Here is a 20,661-nt window from a genome sequence, read left to right as displayed (position 1 = left end):
ATCCTGGTGGAAGCGCTCGCCTTGCTCCTCCGAGTACACTCCCATGTTCTCCTTGAATTTATCAAGATGAGCATCAAGGATATGGACTTTGAGGGACATCCTACAGCCCATTGTGCCGTAGTTCTTCTCCAGAGTCTCAACCAGCTCCACATAGTTTTCGGCCTTGTGATTGCCCAGGAAGCCTCGAACCACTGCGACAAAGCTGTTCCAAGCCGCTTTCTCCTTACTAGTGAGCTTGTTGGGGAATTCATTGCAGTCCAGGATCTTCTTTATCTGTGGTCCGACAAAGACACCGGCTTTGACCTTTGCCTCAGACAGCTTAGGGAAGAAGTCTTGAAGGTACTTGAAGGCTGCCGACTCCTTATCTAGAGCTCTGACAAATTGTTTCATAAGGCCCAATTTGATGTGCAGTGGTGGCATCAGCACCTTCCGGGGGTCCACCAGTGGCTCCTACTTGACGTTGTTCCTCCCCACAGAGATTCTCGCAACATTTTTCATATATGATATATTTTTTCAATAACATTGAAAATTGTAAAACATTTTAAAATTAAAAACATTTCCAATTTTAAAAATTTTAACAAATTTTATAACATAAAATTCCAAGCAACTATTGTCCATCTTACCTTCCAGAGTTTTTTTGCAGTGCTCGCAGGTGAAATGAGGTGCCCAGGGTTTGTCTTGATCCCCGACAGGCATGCCGAAATATGCCTTGTAGGCCTCACACATCTTAGCAAATGCTTCCACGGAGTACTTTTTCGCTCTTGTCTTGATAAATTGGCCGCAGACATAGCAAAATGCATCTGCCGGATGCTTGCAGCCTCTTGATGCCATCTCAGAAAAATGCAGATATGTATCCACTTAGGCAGCTGGAACTAAACTGAACTGGTGGGCTTAAGGCCCCTGTATTTATACTACTATTTATATTACTAGAAAGTTCTAGAACGTTCTAGAAGTTACTCCAAGTTTACTCAGCACTGAATCTATCTGGAATGTTCTGGAAAATAGGTAAATTTCAAAATATCACTGTCCTGGTCACAAAAGCAAAGTTTGTGGGGAATAATAGCCATTTTCTGTACTTTTGAGGCATAAGCAATTAGGAAATAACACTTACTACCCAGGAACCAAAAAAAAATTTGTTACACAGTGTAATTACAGAGAGGCGTCATTTTCTGTACCAAGTGCATATCAAGAAAACTGTTAACAGCACATGAAATACGCATCACAGCATGTACAGATAAAGAAACCATTAAACACACCAACACATTTGACAGGTACAGAGTGAAGTTTTAAAGAAAAAGCTGATTGTCAGGTTATGAAAAATGTGTTATTTAGACAAACACATATTAAATGGAATCATTAAATTTACATATTCAAAACAGCTAGTCATTTTGGGACTACTTAAACAAATGTGTTTAGTGTAAAATATATTGTATTTGCTTGTTTGCATGGAATTTATTTGACAAATGCTAAATGTCCATTGTCTGTTGCATACCAGGAAATTCATTTTTAGAACAGTTGCAATCTTTTATATTAAGTTGTATATTTTATACCAAGCAGAAATAATATTAAAGAGAATTATATTATCAAAATGCATTGAGTTGTCATTGTTACATGCGGACAGGGTTTCACGTAGTTTTTTTTTTGTTTGTTTGTTTTTTTGTTTTTAAGATCTTCTCAAAAGTATTGCCAATTATCTGTGTCACTCTCCGAATCCCATCTAACACTTCCGTTTTACATTCTCTGTAAGTAGCAGGAGAGCAGTAGAAAATGGTTTTATTGGTCATGCAGGCTCAGTCTAGTCACTCGACATGCTAAATATAATAAAGATCACTCCTTTGACGTGGTTTAACTGGAGGGTAGTGCAAGTTATATTGTATTAATTTGTGGGGTTTGGCATTAAAGTCTCCTCAGCTGGTGAAGTTAGGTTGATTGCATTTAATATTCACTATTCTATACTCTTGGTATCTTTTAACACATTCCTTGCATACAGGACATTATTTAATCCATCACAGCAGCATTTAAACAAAGCCTTATTATTGGGATGAGGGAAATTAGTACTGACATTGACAAAATGAAAAATGTGGGGGAAAAAAACATCCTAAACCACAAAAGAAAGGACGTTGTTAAAAGCCACCAAAGGTTGTATTTTTGTGCTCTTGGTCTTTAATCTAAAGATAAATATAGATGTTCAATTACATCAATCGTACAGTTCAGAAAACTCCATATTGCATGCTTTCAGTGGGCTTTATATCAAACGTTTAATTTTGCACAAGATCTGAAAAGTAAAAGTTCAGTATTCCCTTTCAAATTTCAAATCTTTGATTTGCAATTCAGATTCTCTGATTGTGATGCTTAGAAAGAGAGCAAAGTCAAACAAATTCACTAATAATATCTCTCTGAATAATAGAAAACCTTATTATTTGCTCAGTATGGACATTTGAAAAGAAATATGGATATTACAGGAAACTACAGGATGCCACTATTTTTGCTATGTTATGACTGCAAGCTTAATGAATCCCAGTCATAATGTTTTGACATTATGTGCAACAGTGTGTGACAATCATTTTTCTCCATCCATTTAATAGCTCAATTCAATTGCGACTAAACCTTTTTAAAGAAAAAAAGGTAATTTATATCTACTTTACAAATTGCCCCCAATATCACCATTCAGTGTGACCCTAAACTATCAATCATCCATTCAGTCCATACAGTAATTTTCAAGATAACTATTTTGTCATACCTATACCTTTAATAACAAAACTATTCTTTAAAACACACATTGCCAATGTGTGTGTTTGGCGATACAATGTTTGTTCTGTAATTGTACCATTCCAGGTTTGTGTTTTATATAAGCACACAAACATCAAGCAACTCATGAGTTCAATGTACACAAATAAATAAAACTGAGAACAGAATTCTTCTTATACAATCAATACTGTGGTACTACAGTATGTTGCTTTTTACAGACTAGATGTGTTACACTGTTTCTGATTGTGTAGCTAAAAATATACAAATACATAGAGTATATTGAAGGTTCAGGTTAGCACTTGTTCTCTGCTACCTAAATGTCTGAAAGCAGTCTGATGTCCTGTTGTTTTCCAGTTGTCACAGTGCACTGCACATGCCCAGCCTCTTTTAGGGTTGAAAATATGGAATGCCCATCAGATCTCAGTAGAGAGTTGCTTGGGTGTAAACTTGTCATTTGGCAGTCCTCAGCTTTTACTCTGTTGCTACTCACATCGAGAGCAGTGCTTCACAATCTGCAAATTCAGCAAGGTCCAAAAGTTTGTGTTAGATGGGGTTTGAACATTGTTAAGAAGAGAACTCCTAAAGACAGGTTCCTATGGGATCCCTTATTAACCAAAACTTGCTTTACATGCAGTAGGGATGCAAATAAGACTCAAATGCATTGCACTTTGATCCATTTCAGGTATTACTATGCCTAATTACCTATAATGTATAGCTAACCAGCTCAGCTGTCACTTACTAAGATCATAATAAAACCTGGAATGACTCAAAGTGAACTTAGAATCCCTGTATACCATATTCAAATATGACAAGGGCACCATAGTCTAACATTACACCAATACTACTGATGAGTACTGCTAGATGACCATCAGGTACTAATCGTTTCTGTACAACCCCTAATAGATATAAATGTGAACCTGATTAAACCAGCTGCTCTTGGTGCCTGACGAATATGGTCTCTAAAGACAGGTAGTATTTATAAGCTGTTCTTTATTTGCAAAATAAATAAAAAATCGAGATTGATTTAATCATACTGTAATTGCACATTTATGATATGTACCGTTACAAAGTATTTTATGGCGCTAGTTCAGAAAATTATGAATGTATTTGTGCCAATGAACATCCAAATAAATACATTAAATGTCTATTGATTTTAGAACCCAAAAAATAAATAATGTTATTATTTGTTGATGTTTTGTTCAGTAAATTATTATATTACTCAGTTCAAGACCTGTGGCATGCTGGACACACAAAATATTTTACTTTGACCATGTTTTAAATTTAAAACATCTTGCATTGCATTAGCAAAGAAACTGTATATAAGCGAGACATATAACAATCAATGGCACTATTGCATGTCCTGTGGAAACACATTTTGATGAGGTTTGGGGATTCACTTCACTTTTAGGTCAGTAGAGTTAAGAAAAAAAAAAAAAAAAAGAATAGCATTACTTTATATCCCCTACAAACCTTGATATTTCCACAAATACATCTCCTGCGTTTTACATGCTTGACAAGGCTGTGAGAACGCTGTGCAAGTTTTCTTGCGATTTTGTTTTTCTCTGTCCCAAGTGAAAACTACTGCCACATTTTAACTTGAACTCGGGATCACGTGATACGTGAACCCTCACCTCCTGACCCCATTTCCAATAGGTCTGTTAGCTAGGGAATTCGATGTTGTGGCACTAAGACAGTTACTTAAGGAAGTGGGTCACAATTTCAGTCAACATTCTCTTCTATTCCTGACACTTTCACTAGAATGTTTAACCTTCAGCACTTCAGAAGTTGACATTACATTTTGTATGTTTTGAGGATATGACCTTTTCTATCGTGGAGCCTTTCCACATTGTTATTCAAAATGAAAGAAAAAAAAACAGCTAAAAGGTATTGAAAGCTACTAAGTTTTGGTGCGTGACAGAGAGTGAGGGTTTTATACAATTAAAACAGTATACCTGTCAATTGTCGTCGTTAATAATAATAATAATAATAATAATAATAATAATAATAATAATAATAATAATAATAATAATAATATATTTAAAACAGCAGTGGTATTTTAAGCCACGACTTATATAATACACATTGATCCCGTTCCAAGGGTGCAGTTTCCAGAGAGATGTTACCGTCCTTCAGATGAGACGCAAAACCGAGGTCCTGTTGTAAATGACTCTGCCGCAACAGCAGTTATTCATACATAGTTCACGCCCCTCGTCACTGTAAACCGCTTTGGATAAAAGCGTCTGCTAACGGACTAATTAATGTTAATGTAGAAATGTTGGTCATCTTTCGCCCGTCTTTAACACACTGAGCTTTAAATGAGACTGGGCTGTTCGACATAAGAATAACAGTTGTGTTGTGTTTAGTTTTTTTCCATCGTCTACAAAAAAAAAAAATTCAAACTATGCCATTGTTGCACGTCCTCAAATAATATTAAAAACGTAACGCTACAGTACCAAAGAACACTCCATAAAGATTAGTAATATTACTACCTCCTCTATCTGATCTGTTCTAAAACTGAAGAGCGTATCTTTTTTTCTTTAAATCAAACGAAAGCTAGTTATGAAAAAAAAAAAAAAAAAACACTTGAAGCAAACCTGGCGTTTATACTTCAGAGCTTTTACCTGTATGATGTAATGGTATATAGCAGATATTAAATAAAGGGGGGGAAATGGTTGTCAAAGTCCAGTGTCGAGCAAGAAAACGACAATATAGTCTAGTGAAAGCTATTACTATTTTAACAGCGCTAATTGAATGTGGTCAGTTTTCTTTTTTTTTAAATGGGAAAATCGAATAAGCAAGCACTCGCTTTTGCTTTACATTTGAAATCCACCCAGTTGATGTGAACCTTGCTCGAAACACAAGAAGCACAAAAACCGTAGCATTACATTGCATCTAACCCCTGGAGTAACTATATGGCGCCTGCGCGATGGCGCTGTTTGTACATCATTTTACTCCACTGAGTATTCCTGGACTATCACAAGGTAAGTATTCTGTTAAATACCACAAATCACAGAATACTCTTTCCCGGCACAACAAACACTGCATTTAAGATTCGGAGATGTTATCTTTTAAAACAACCCGTCTCATGGTTTATTAGTTATAAAGGCAAGCTACTGGATTTCAGTGTCCCGTGTGAAGCTCTTGACTAACCTATCTGGACGACACAAGGTATACAACTTGAGATTTAAAGTTGTTGGCATTTTTTTTAAATGTGGTATCAGTTTATTATGATAAGGAAATAATAGTATATTTCTACTGTTTGTTTCTATTCATATTTAGACTTGTAATGTCAGTAGCTTACCAGTTGAAGTTAATAATTAAATGGAAATATTGTTGCATCATCTGTTATTCATAGTTAATGTGTGTGTGTGTGTGTGTGTGTGTGTGTGTGTGTGTGTGTGTGTGTGTGTGTGTGTGTGTGTGTGTGTGTGTATATATATATATATATATATATATATATATTATTTGATTGATATGTTCAATAGTGTTACAGTTAAGAAGCTAAAATTGAAGTTGTTTCTTGGATAAAGTTGATATTTGTTTCATAATTGTTGTGCAGACAATAAGTGGTTGAAAAGTTATTCATCAGTGTTATAAATTGTGACGCATTCATCTTTATTTAATGAGTTTTATCTAGGACATATTTTCATGAATGAGCAGCAGGTACAATACGGTGTGGAATATATAGACTAGAGCGTCCATTAAAACGCACTGTTTCAGATTAACAACCGCAAATTGATCTTTCTGTCACAAACTGTTGATTTATTAAAACCTTCTCATTTCCTTCGTATAGAAGATTTTGTGTGCAATGGGTGAAACTGAGTTCACTCAGCAGCATCTAAGAAGATTGATGTTTTAATAAATAAAGTAGTACACACAATATAAAAAGCTGAAGAAAAAAACAACAACATGGTTTTAAGACATGACTCTCTTGGGATGTAAACTAAAATCTTACAGTCAGGGTTACAGATCAACATAACTTCCTTCAATGTTATGGATTCCAATCTTTTGACAAGCAGTTTTTTTTATTGGTTACAGTAATGGAGAACAACGACAATTTGGATATTTACAGTACACTAAAGTATATAACAAATGGGCAGTGATACATGCCTTCAGTCATATGGATCAATATTTACATGTTTAGGGTCTGAAAAAAAAAAAACATATTGGGTTGCACAATTATTTGTAAGTTGGCAAAGGCTAGTTTTGTCATTTTGAACGGTATACTGTACGTAGTTGTGGTACACAATATAAAAAATGTCTTGACAAAACGTTTCTACAATTCCTCTAGGTGGCGCAATATCACCACAATAAAATGGAAAAGGAGAAAAATATATTGCCATTTTTACCCACAGTGGGTAAGCCAAAGTATAACAAACCCTAATTGTCAAAGACAGAAACCATTGAATTATAATGCATTTTATGATAAATTATAGAACCAATGTTTTGGCTGATATATTTGTACAGTATCGTAACTAGATTTATATATGTATATTCTTTGGTTTAAAAAAAAAAAAACTGCTGTAAATCTGTAGGTTTTAAAAAGAATGCTTAAAACGCTTAAATCTACATTTACAACAGGTGCAACCCTCCCAAATAAATAAATAAATAAATACATAAATAAATAAAAATAAAATAAATACACAAAACCAAGCCTTATACTTTAGGCAGTACAGTATTTTTTTACTTTATTTTTTTAAGAATAAGGATTGGTGCACAGCAGTATTTTCAAGCTCGATTTCTACTGGATATATTACATGTTAATAGCGCTCTCAGTTCATATCTGCATCGCCCCCGGCTATGCTTAGGGCTTCCAAACCGCCCAGCAGTTCTCTCTTCATTTCAATAGCCGAATGAAAATGCAGATTTTATTTTATTGTATATTTATTTGTCTGTTTTTTTGTTTGTTTGTTTATTTTTTACCGCGACCGGGCCTTTGTCATAGCCAGTGTTTCTTCTATTCATACAGAAACGTTTCACAAAAATCACAAATGATTTATTCTTCTATTAAAGTGGTCAACGCAAAAAGATTAGCGGGATATCAGTTTTTCAGTATGCTTATAACATTAAGTTATGATAGCTGTAGACTTATAGAATATAATCGTATACCATTATATAAATCCATTAGACGCAGGTTTTAAAACAAAATATCATTATCGTGCCTCCGTATAGCCTATGCGAATGATAAATAACAAATGCATCCGTTGCGTCTTATTTAAATGAGAGAAAAAGAAAAAAAACACAGAAGTGTCTGAGAACGAGTCACTTGGGAAATGTAGCCGGTTAGTTAAGGCAGACTTCTTTTCAGAAAGTTAAACTACACCTTTAGAGAAATGCGGTTACTACATACATTTCAATGTATAAAGCGTGAAGCAGTAAAGGGTTTTATTTCATTATGAATCAAATAAACTGTAATCAACTTTGTTAAAAATGACAGCAATACATGTTTTGACGCCACAAATATGCTTTGCGATTCAAAAGGTTTTCAATTTAAAGCAGGTGCTGTAGAACTTAGTGAACAAATACGATGGTTTTGTTTAGAACATTTGACGTAAAATTGGGTTTTAGGGTTTCATCGCCTCCTTGGGAATTGGTTGAAACTATTTGCTTATTTTAAAATATATGTGAAAGGTTTGCCTCTCTAGTCTTGCGTTTTACTTGTAATTTGCTGGTTTTTCTTCTTTTTTTCTTTCTTGCATATTGGAATAGAATTGGAGTGTATTAGGACATCTGGACTGACAGTATCAAATCTGACACCGGCGCCCCAGAGGCTGTTGAAACTTCAGAGTTAATTAAAACGAAGTAGGTTTAATTAATGTCAGTTACAATACCTAGAACAATTTCGGCGTCTTCCTATATTTATATTTTGACAAACTACATGTATTCTATAGTTGAAAACTGTTTTAAACAAAGCGTGACATGAAATATCTCCTAACTGCATGCGTGTTAAAACAACCAAATACACAACATCACAAGAGAAATGCAATTATTTAATGGCATTGACACTTGTCGTCGAATCGTTTGTCAAATAATTGTATACGTTTATTTTAGTATTACTACGGATCTCACAGAAGTTTGTTCACATTGTGCAGTTATTAATTTTTTTTTATTTTTATTTATGTTATTTCCTTTTCAGTCTCCATTGCGCTTTCGGACGCACTATTTAATTAAACATGCATATACAATGAGTCTATTCACGATTTTACACGCCTGATGTTTAATAATGTATTTCACATAAACAAATACTCTTTATTGGAGATGATAACGGAAAGTAAACGACGACTAAACTGTACACAGTATCTGCAAACTCACAGTGATAAGCAGAGTACTCAAGTACCGAAGGAATACAAATTAGTCGTGAGGAATACTATTCTCAAGTTAATACTCAAAATGTACTCCAATATATATATATATATATATATATATATATATATATATATATATATATATATATAGAATAAACAAAACATGTAATAGGTAAGTAGTTTAAAAAGGAAACAAAATGTGTTATTTCATACGCTGTTTTTTTTTTTAAGCGCTCCAGTTCTGAGCTGCAAATATTTTAATCTGTCCCAAGGAGGCGCTGTTTATCAAATTTACAGCATTAGAAGGCACGCTTTCCATCCAAATAACAGGTCTTGCATGCCTTGCTTAGAAAACCACTGCATTATAAAACACTAACACAAACAAATACATTTTTAAAATGGGCAGGCTGAAATGTTTAATTTTAAGCTATAGTTTATAGTCACATCACTCTACTTTGTTTTTATTTTCTTTGTATGATCTACACAAACATAGTAGGACACATTCTTAAAAACGACGGCCCAAATCCTAAAATGGTTATTATTATTTTCTTTAAATAGCCTATACCAGAATGCTATTGGTGGTATTTGTATTGTTATTTGTCAATACTCAAAATAAATAAATAAGTATGTTTACTAATACGATTCATGTGGTTGACTTAATGGGCCGATGTCATTATCAATAATGTAGGGGACAACAAGTGACACAATGTAGGCCTACAGCCAACTATAGAATATATAAAATCCACTTTGCTGCCACAAGAATATATATATATATATATATATATATATATATATATATATATATATATATATATATATATATATATTCTGTTTTTAGAATATGACATTAATTTTATTGTTTCATATTATTTTTAAATTGTTAAATAAAAAAAAGAAAATGTGTATAGCGGAATATAAAACCTTCAGGGGCAATTGTTTTATCCAGTAAGACATTGCACACACGTACCCGTATGTATTAGTTCAGTTAATCGGCATAGGGGATCCGAATACAACTCTGTAGGTTACTGTGCTTGCACGTTGCTGTCTTTTGTTTTTAAGCAACAGAATCGCAGACTTGATTTTAACACATACACGTTTTCTTAAATTAAATTCATGTACTTATTATATTTTCCAGAAAATTGTGAAAAGTTTAAAAAAAAGAGTAGTAAAGAACCGTATGCTGGACAGTATTCTGAATGCATGAATACCGAGGCATCGTTAATGTAAGTTCAATATGCGCGTAGTTGTATAAACGTGGGCTATTGGCTGTTACTGTATTCATTGTTTATTAGCATACAGTTCATAGTAAATACATTATCTTTGAGAGATTGGGGCTTCTTTCATAACTTGAACTTCTGAAACTGGGGTTTGAAGTGTTCGTGAAGATGGTATGGTTTTGATTTTTTTTTTTTTAAGACAAAAGGGACATTTTAAGGATTAAATACATTTCATTGTATATCATTCTACATTTGGAGAGGGTAGTGGTTTTGTCGGCTATTTGGAAATAAATAAATAAATACATTTAGCAGCCATTCGGTCTTTGCAATACTGACCGCTTGATTTTTTCATACATTTTCGAGCAATTTTGAAAAATGAAACAGTGCACCATTTTAATTTTGAACTTGACAAGTTGAAAGTACAGTATCAAAACAAGAAAGTCGTGGTATTATTTTAGAATTGTTTTTATATGATTACTCAACCGACTCTTAAAAAAAAAAAAAACTGTTTGGTGAACTGTATGGAAGACTTGTAATAATACAAATAAAATAAACTCCTGTATCTTTAAGCTTTCTTCATGCTTTGGTTTGATGTTTAGGAGGACAGCTGGGCAATGGCCATCTGACTGACTTTGCCTTGACATCTGGGAGCCCACTGGTGTGTGGCACGCGAATCGCTTGATGTCGCTATTTAAATGCAAATTTGTGGGGGATCATTGAAGCCTCACCCCGTAAATTCACACAAAAGGAACACTTCACATACAATAAGAAGGAGGGTCGTTACTTCGGGAGGTCTTGGCAACACCAAGCAAATCTTATTCAAACCCACACACCTTCTGCATGACTAACTTTTCTTTTGTTCAGCATTCACTATTAGCACACTTCTTAAAATGATATCTTACATCATCGACACAGGGACTAAACCCACAGCCTGCGATGATTTATAGAATGCACAGCATCTAAGAGGGAGCAGTAGAAACTATAATGTGATCATTAGAAATGTTATGGATTTGTATTATTTAAGTATATGCAAAAATTACACCTTCTACAGCAACAACAAATGCACTGTTGATTCATGAGAAAAATCAACACCGAAACAACCCTGTTTGGACAGAATTGCGCTTTTACTTGAGAAAACTTAATAACTAGTCTCACTATTTTTTTTTTTAAAAAAACATGGGCAATGTTCTGGTCTTATTATTTACACAGCGTGATGCATCCTTGCATGTTTCTTCTTTATACGACATGGAGTTAATGGTGCCAAAAATAAGCAAAATATGCAAAATGCTACAACACCAGCAACATGAAAAACACGGGATTTGATGTTAAAATTAATAAATTATTTTAAAATATATGTGTTTACAGATGGTAGCGAACTAACATTATAATTACGTGTTTTTTCAAAATTGAAATTGAAATTCCAGCGCATTGTTATTATTTGTTGTCTGATTAAATATACCCTGTATCACGCAGTTTAGCAGTGTCCAGGTAAAAAAAAAGTTCGTGAATAATAAAGACCGTATTGTCCACGCTTTAGCTGCAGTACCAGATGATCCTGGAAAATGAGCTGAAATACATTCAGCCGAAGAGCCTGTTGTGAACAGCAGCTGATTCCCTATTTCTGGCCAGATGGCTTCTGAACACAGATTTGCATTCATTTTCGCCTAATATCTTCCAAAATAGTGGGGCAGCTGCATTTGTTGTCAAATAAGGTTTAAAACTCCTTTTTAGGACAGGATCGTTACCTACGTAATGGGTTTGTGGAAGTTTTTTTTTCTCCCTATCCAGTCAACAGTATCATCTTTAAAAGGATTTATTTTAAAACCTGCTAATTTGGTAATCAGATTTAAATCGCCTTGGCGCGTGTAATCTGTATTAAAATAAATGACTCAAAGCAATATGCATTTTCTAACTAGGCTATATATATATATATATATATATATATATATATATATATATATATATATATATATATATATATATATAATGCACTGTATAGCATATACAGATCTTTAATGTCTTTATTTTTACAATTAATCAAAAACATGTTCTTATAATGTATTTATTATAGATTTAAATTAAACAAAACATTTAAACAATGATTGATTTTTAGTCTACACAACTTTTATCGTAGTTTATTATTATTATTATTATTATTATTATTATTATTATTATTATTATTATTAGTAGTAGTAGTAGTAGTAGTAGTAGTTGTTGTTGTCGTAGTATTAGTAGCAGCAGTCGTAGTAGCAGTCGTAGTAGTAGTACGTCTTGAAAAGTTTACGCCAGTCTTTCATAAAATACAAATTATCTGGTGAAAATTAGATTGAAAAAAATACGTTCACCATGCATATTAAACATATATATTTCCGTGTACCATATTTTCTTCCTTTTTTTCTGTAAAACTATCAAAATTCTAAAGACAGTTATATATTTAATGTGTGACGATTGCTTCTAAGGACTAATCTTATTACCCTCAAATCGTCATAAAATATGATTTTATTATACTTACGTATTTAATTAGACGACCAGGCAATGTTATGGATTTTGAGATCGGGCAAGAGCAACACCTTTGATAATTCACTTATCTTTGGCAATAGTCATTAACCCTGAACACCAGCAAAATAGATTGCTTTCGAGCACGTCTCTTTTCTTTTCCTCACCCCTCAGCGGAGAGTTGGGGTCCCCTGATAACACAACTCGGACTTCGATTTTCACCGATTCATTAAAATATTAACAAACATACCCTTCCAATTGACAAAAGAGAGGACGTGCTAACATACAAGGGTATAAAAAAGAACCTCGTCATTCAATGATATGATTGTCCCCAAGTCTTTTTTATTATTATCAGAGAGCCCGGGTCCGCTCCACAGGAAAGAAGATAGGTAGGACAGCCTTTGAGTATCCCCAGGGTCCACTTCTTTGGGTAACATGAAATAGTTTCAAATTAAATTAATTTCAATACCTACATTAAGGTGTAATAAATAACATTTTACAGTTTTGCGCGTATGTCTTGGGGAAAGTCTTTAATTGACGGATATCCACACTGATTTCGCTGGCTCTGCTAGCACATCCTTTCTGATAAAAGTGTGATTTGAGGATTTAAGCAAGCAAGAAAAAACCCCAAAACAAAACAAACAAAAAAAAAACCACCAATAACCCCCATGAAAGTTTACATATACGGATTTGTAAAAGCAGTTTTTGACAAACGTACAAAAGCCTACAAAAGAAAAAAAGAAGAAAAAGACACCTGTATGTGATATGATAAAATGTCAAGTTGATGTATATAATAATATATATATATATATATATATAATCTGGTGCCGCGATAGTATTTGATATGTTTAATTGTAGGTATGTCTTGCATTTAAATGAAAAGATCTCATTTTTTTTAACAATATTATTGCTGTGCAATAACATTTATCAGTACATTTTATTTTCATTTTTAATTGGCACTTTATGACAAAAAGATCGCACTTGGGAATACAAATTATAAAAGCAAAAAAAAAAAAGAAAAAGAAATTGAAAACACGAATGAACGTGTTGCCTCATACAAGAAGCGATTTTATTTGCGTAGCAGGTCCCAGAATCCGTTCGTAATGTGTAATGATTTTCCATTAGCTCGGCTATTGTTTATTTTTTAATCTACTTTATTTTATTTTTATTTTTTAATTCGACTTTTGTTGCGTTCAATTTCTTTATTTATTATTACTTTATCAAATTATTTATTTTCATATCGATTATTTACGACACCTAGATGCGTAAAGTGTTTACAGAAACATTTCAGATTCAATTTAGTTCCATAACTTTTTGGCATAAAGACATTTCGCATTGGCTGTTTATTTATTTTTTTTCCTTGAGGATTTGTGTTGGTGAATAATAACTTCATTGGTTGTTGATTTGAAGAAAACAAAACAAAAAAAATCTCACCGCAATGTAAGTAAAAGTACAGCTCGTGTTCTCAGGTTGCAACGATCAGTCAGTACTAGGGCAAGCTGTGGAGCACTGGTAGGAAGGAATTGTCAGGCTTCCTTATTTGGTCAAAGCTCCGCCCAACGAGCGTCAGATTCTGACAGTGCTGTTCCCGTGGGTTTAGAGTTTTGGCTCCCGGGAAAGGTTCCATTCCTAGGGGATAGAGGGCTGAGTTGTGTATGCTTCCATCCATTCTGCAAGACGCTAAAGGCCCCTCGTCAACCTCTCCTGTGTCCGAGAACACCTCCATGGTAATCATTTTTTCGTTTATTTGTCTTTTGGAGCAGGAGCGCCTTGCCAGAAGTGGTCGATTCAGCAGTGTCCTGAAGATTTTTTGATGCTGTTGTAGGATGACACCACATTGAGAACACTAACTAAACACAAGCAACAACAATATTTCTCTTTTTTTATATATAAAAAAGCCGATTTCCCGCTAGTTGTACTACTTCTCAAACGAAAGGATCACGGTCCAACTAGCTGTTGAAGTACAGTACTCTGAGTAAATTGTTTATGTCGTGCCAATACAGGACAGATTGAAGAAGGAAGCAAGACTTGAACTGGGCTTTTCTCCTGCTGATCACAAGAGCAAAGTCATCTCTTATCTTCCAATCGCCAAGGAAAAAAAAGGGAATCTGACATTTCTTTAATCCTAACCCCTTTGTAGGAGCTGGTTTTGCACACAAATTGTTTTAATGTTTGGGATTCAGGAAAATATACCAAGAGGTGGGACGACGATGAAAGAGGAACCGCTGGGAAGTGGGATGAATCCAGTCCGATCATGGATGCACACTGCTGGGGTAGTGGATGCTAACACAGCCGCCCAAAGGTATGTATGCCAAATCATCAGATTTTTTAATGTATTTCTCATATCGACCCTAAATCCCCTCAATACTCTGTATCAATTACAATCTCCCCATGCTCCTCTTCAGCCTTTTCCCTTTCATTACATCATATTACTGTTATAGTGACAAATCAAGAAATCTCTTGTCTCCCAAATGTGCTTCCCCATCTCCAATGTTTTCATCAGCTCCATCTATCTCTAGTGTCTTCTACAATTAACCGAGATGGTCTCTTGTTTTCTCCCCGCAGCGGTGTGGGTTTGGCTCGGGCACATTATGAAAAACAGCCGCCTTCCAACCTCAGAAAATCAAATTTTTTCCACTTCGTCCTGGCTCTCTATGACAGACAAGGACAACCAGTGGAGATTGAAAGGACAGCTTATGTGGACTTTGTGGAAAAGGATAAAGTAAGCGCTACTTTGGATTATTATTCAAAACGATTAGTTATATTTTTAACTTTGAGATAAACACTGAATGCCATAACGGTACTCCAGAGGTGGCCAAACCACGTGTAGTTGTAACATCACTCGACTGCAGGAGAAAGATAAAAAAAAAAAAAAATAATAATAACGTTTTGTATTTAGCATTATTTCCAAATATTCATAGACTAAACAACAACCATTTGCATTATATATATATATATATATATATATATATATATATATATATATATATATATATATATATATATATGTTGTATTATATCGCATTGGAAGTAATCACTAGTTGATCAAAGTAACATTAGGAAGTGTGATTCTGAATACCAACAAGTAATTATTGATAATTATTTACAGGAGCCAAACAGTGAGAAAACTAACAATGGAATTCATTACAAACTCCAGTTATTATACAGCAATGGTAAGTACAATGAAACTAAATACCAATACTCAATATGTCAAGGGTACTTAACACAATTACACATGTTTGAAAGAGCACATTAAAAGGGAACATGATTTCTTGGTAGATCTTTATATATATATATATATATATATATATATATATATATATATATATATATATATATATATATATATATATATATATATATAAATGTTATGTTAATGATTCACAATTAGACGCTACATTGTGTATATTGTTCAACACACAGTAGGATTTTAAATACAATAAAAAATGCTCCCTTGTTCATTTGTTGCACATGACACATTATTGCAATTATTAAAATGGGATGTTAAGAAACAATGAAAAGGAAAAAAGATATGTGTGTGTGTGTGTGTGTGTGTGTGTGTGTGTGTGTGTGTGTGGCTGTGTGTGTGTGTGTGTGTGTGTGTTTTAATACGAATCACATTAAAATGCCTGTTCTATGGCATGTTTTATGCGACCGAATACACGGTATAAGTTGCAATTAAAACAAAGGCAGTTGGTCATGTTAAAGTGCTTTGTTGTTTAAATGCACTGATTTTAATTTGAAATGCATTGCTTGTGTTTTGCCGTGGAGTGTAAAGCGATAGGGTAATATAATTTTTCCACGATCAATGCAGTATATGGGTATTGTGCATTTTCATATGAAATAATACATTCACTGCTTGCTATTCTTTGAACTTGTTTCCAGGTGTTAGAACAGAACAGGATCTTTTCGTACGACTAATCGATTCCATGACAAAGCAGGTGAGGAACTTTTCAAACTTTCAATTTGTTTGAAGCTTTATAAACAAACTTGCAACATTGGAAATGCACGCTTCTTTTCAGTTAAAAACATAATGAAACATGTTGAAACTATCAAGCGTAGTGCGGTTACCTACCAGTTTATATTTCTGAACATCGGCTTATTAGGTTTTTTTTTTTTTTAATTTCAAAAGAGTTGCACTATAAATATTTAATAGAAACAGATTCATTTCGTAACTGCGGTCCGGATTTGCGGATTTATACTCGCTACACGTGATTGTGCTGAAATTATATTTTCGATTTTCTGTGCAAATATTGTAATATGCCTATATATATATATATATATATATATATATATATATATATATATATATATATATATATATATAGGTGAAAAGTTACCTCGTTCTATTGTTGCCAAAATTCACCTCTACCCCTCATCTCCATAATTCAAGCTGTAAGCTCCAGGGGTCAGCAGAACCCGTCCATTTCCATGAAATCGTCCGCTATTTCTTTCTCATACCCCTGTCATACCTTGTAAATAACAAAATTATCCAGGGCAATGGTTATTTCATTTTAAACTTTACTTTGGCATTTCCAAAGAAAGCTAACTGGTTCAGTGTGCCAATTAATGTTTTTTTCCCATAACAATTTATTATTATTATTATTATTATTATTATTATTATTATTATTATTATTATTATTATTATTATTATTATTATTATTTGCAGGGGCCTATAACAGCACAAGTACACTGAGATAAGCGGTATAATAATATTTTTTTAGGGACAATGTAGCCCTGTCAGACTATTATGTTTTTGTAAAACCGTTATCTTCTAATTCCTAAAAATCACACAACATGAAACATTTGACACGTACTATTTGTTATCGTATTCACTACTTCATTTTTGGTCATGTAGCAATACATGTTTTTCACCGTCGTGTAAAATACACTGATATATATATATATATATATATATATATATATATATATATATATATATATATATATATATATATATATATATATATATATAGTCCCCAAAATGTATATTTAATAATGTTTTGCGTGTGTGTATATAACCCTAAATGTTCACGTAGTTAAATGATTTCGTGTTTAAAGATAAGCAGGGCTGACAAGCATGCTAAAATCATTCTGGCTAAGACCAAAGCTTTTTACCCTTCAGTAATTATTTCAATAGCTTGCAGAAAGAAAAGCCCTTGTAGACTGTGGCGCGCTCTTGCGTTGACAAAGTGTTTTATTTCCTTTGTATACAGGAGCTAAATGTTTTCAGAAATCACTGGTGTCTAATTAAGAGGTGTATATATAGATAGCTATAGACATCAGTTTTGCTGACTCGAAAGGTTAAGTGGCTAGGTTTAAATGCTGTTATTATTATTATTATTATTATTATTATTATTATTATTATTATTATTATTCATTTAACCGCTAGTGTGGCAGCTCAAATAATTCCGAAAATAAAACCGTTTAATCTCCCACTTCATTGACGTAAAATAGCCCTAAATGATCAAAGAGTCAATGGCGCTGAACCGTCAGTTTATGGATTTCTGTATCTGCTACAAACACAAAGAAGAAAATAAAATAAATAAATCACCTACCGACACGAGGGTTCACAGGAGCGAAAACACGTCTCATAAGTTGTATTTAATAACTTCCTCGCTCGAGTAGGATTTTAAAAAGCTGACTTTGAGCCACCACGTACATAAACAGTGCCTACACTTAGGGTGTTTACTTACAAAAGTGACTGGGTTTGTATTCAGTTCGATATCATCTGTTCTACAAATAAAAAGCTGCAACAAAAGCATTAATGCATTCCAGTCATTAATGCATGTCCTAGCGTTATCGCTGGGGTGCGATGTGTCAATAAAATATTATTCAACCCTAGAAAGAAGGGAGTCTAATATTGTGTTTCTTTAGGTTACAGCTGCATGTTAAGTGTTCAATGTTGCCATCACTTTGAGTTTATTGTTCTTGTTTATGTAGATCCTGTTAGATGAGTAATTATAGGCTAGAATTTCCAATAGCGCAATCGTAGAACAGATTTGTTGACGAGCTCAGTTGAGTAGTAAAGCAACGAGCGCGGTTAGACAGTGTGTACAGTCAGGCACTGTGGAGTGTTCTACTACAGCAGAGAGAGAGAGAGAACTGAAGGCGAGCGCACCTACAGCTCTGCGCCATCTGTTTGAGCCAATGCTCAAAAATTACTCAACCGTACTCCCAGACACCGCTTTTTGCAGAGAAAAATCATTGTTAGCAGCTCAAAATAAACAACAGATTGCCCATTAGCACGCCCCCCTCCCCCCGTCCCAAATATCTGCAAATTATAACCATATTGATGTGTACGGTTATGGGTACTATTTGAAGCGCCCTTCTGCATCTAATGAAAAACTCCATTAGCTATTTAACAAGTGATCGTTTTATAACAATGTGCAACGCTCGAGCTGAAACGGCATCTTCACATAAAATACTGTAATACCATTTAAAAGTATATATCTGACATCACACACATTCTCGTTTGCATCTGTGTATGTTTCCTCACTCATTATTATTATTATTATTATTATTATTATTATTATTATTATTATTATTATTATTATTATTATTATTATTTACATTTTTCAGGGTTTTTTATACTTTTTTTCCGCTCCATATTTTTAAATATATAATGTTTATCATTGATGATGACGTTTTTAACCCTGGGAGTAAACAACGGTTTCTTAAACAAAGGACCGACGTATCGGTAAACCTTTCTCTTAAAGACTGTAGGAATGTTATATATTTTATACTAAATAACAAGTTGTTTTGTAAACCCCAGGGCGTATTAAAACTACAAAGCTCACTAACTGGATTAATGTGCTGCCACAAAAATGGCATTGCTATGCTAGGATTTCAGTTTCCTATACAAATATTTATAACACGGATATGTAATAGTTTGGGGGCAACATCATTTAACCCAAGGGCGGGATGTCCTTAATACAGCACAGTGGTTGAAGGGACTTTGTACTTATAATTATATTTAAATATGTATCACTTTTTGCTGTACTCTTTTATACCATGTTTTACTGTTTGTTCATAACACTATGTGCTGTTTAAATCAGGTTCTACGAAATGGCAATAGTGTATATAACGCAAATTTGTGATTTGGTAGTTTTTTTTTTTTTTTAAAAAGTAATATAAAATGCTTTACATTTTTTTCAAACTTCTATTTCCTGTGTAAACTGACTGTGCTGTACAACATATACAACATGCCACATATGCGCAATAGGCTTTGGCAAAAAACAGTATTACATATAAAGAAATTAAATTCCCATTGGAGATATTTGCCACGCCATTGAAGTGAAATCAATCGCGTTTTCTCTCTCTCTCTTTTTTTTTTTTAACTCAGTATACGCGTTTTATAATCTAATCATGAAATTTAAACGAATTAACACTGTGCTTTATAAATTCTTGTATTTACTTGTGTTATTTATTTATTTATTTATTTATGTATTTATTTATTTATTTGATAATGAACGACCTAAGTATTTCCTTTTTCATTTTTTAGGCAATTATTTATGAAGGTCAAGACAAAAATCCTGAAATGTGCCGAGTTCTTCTTACACATGAAATTATGTGCAGGTAAGAAAAAAAAAAACTTTCATATAAATGTTATTGATGGGTTTATCAAGGAAAACACGATACTACACATTTTGATTAATTTGAGTATCCCGGAAATAATTCATGGTCACTAAAACAATTATTTAATGTAAGCTTATCCCAGTTGGTGCCATATTCACTAGGAATTAAGACGAAACGAGAGCTACAGAGTTGTTACGTTATAGACTGTAGTTTATCCATTCAGTAAATAACCCCAACGAAGACTTTGCAGTAACCCAAATTCCCATACCGGGCTTTACTAATGAAAAGTAGACAAGCGATTCAACGTAGTTTTTTTT

General features: G+C 33.5%; 1 protein-coding gene across 19 annotated transcripts in view; it reads left to right on the top strand.

The window, feature by feature from the left end:
• Window positions 1-5,438: 5,438 nt before the first annotated feature.
• The window catches only part of LOC117418417 (transcription factor COE3), a 97,353-nt gene continuing 82,130 nt past the window's right edge, over window positions 5,439-20,661 (top strand). For 4 of the 19 annotated variants that reach the window (XM_058985216.1, XM_058985212.1, XM_058985227.1 and 1 more), the window contains exons 1-5: window positions 14,281-15,068; window positions 15,332-15,488; window positions 15,876-15,939; window positions 16,652-16,707; window positions 20,271-20,344. In XM_058985216.1, the coding sequence (XP_058841199.1) occupies window positions 14,935-15,068; window positions 15,332-15,488; window positions 15,876-15,939; window positions 16,652-16,707; window positions 20,271-20,344 (485 nt within the window). In that variant the 5' untranslated portion in view covers window positions 14,281-14,934. Of the gene's footprint in view, window positions 5,730-5,773; window positions 5,917-14,277; window positions 15,069-15,331; window positions 15,489-15,875; window positions 15,940-16,651; window positions 16,708-20,270; window positions 20,345-20,661 lie in introns of those variants that run through there. The other 15 variants (XM_058985225.1, XM_058985223.1, XM_058985222.1 and 12 more) reach the window with 9 other exon arrangements.

Source organism: Acipenser ruthenus, chromosome 13 (genome assembly GCF_902713425.1).
Source record: "Acipenser ruthenus chromosome 13, fAciRut3.2 maternal haplotype, whole genome shotgun sequence".
Classification (NCBI taxonomy): Eukaryota; Metazoa; Chordata; class Actinopteri; order Acipenseriformes; family Acipenseridae; genus Acipenser; species Acipenser ruthenus.
The sequence above is the reverse complement of the archived record's forward strand: the minus strand, read 5'-3'. Positions and strand labels throughout refer to the sequence as shown.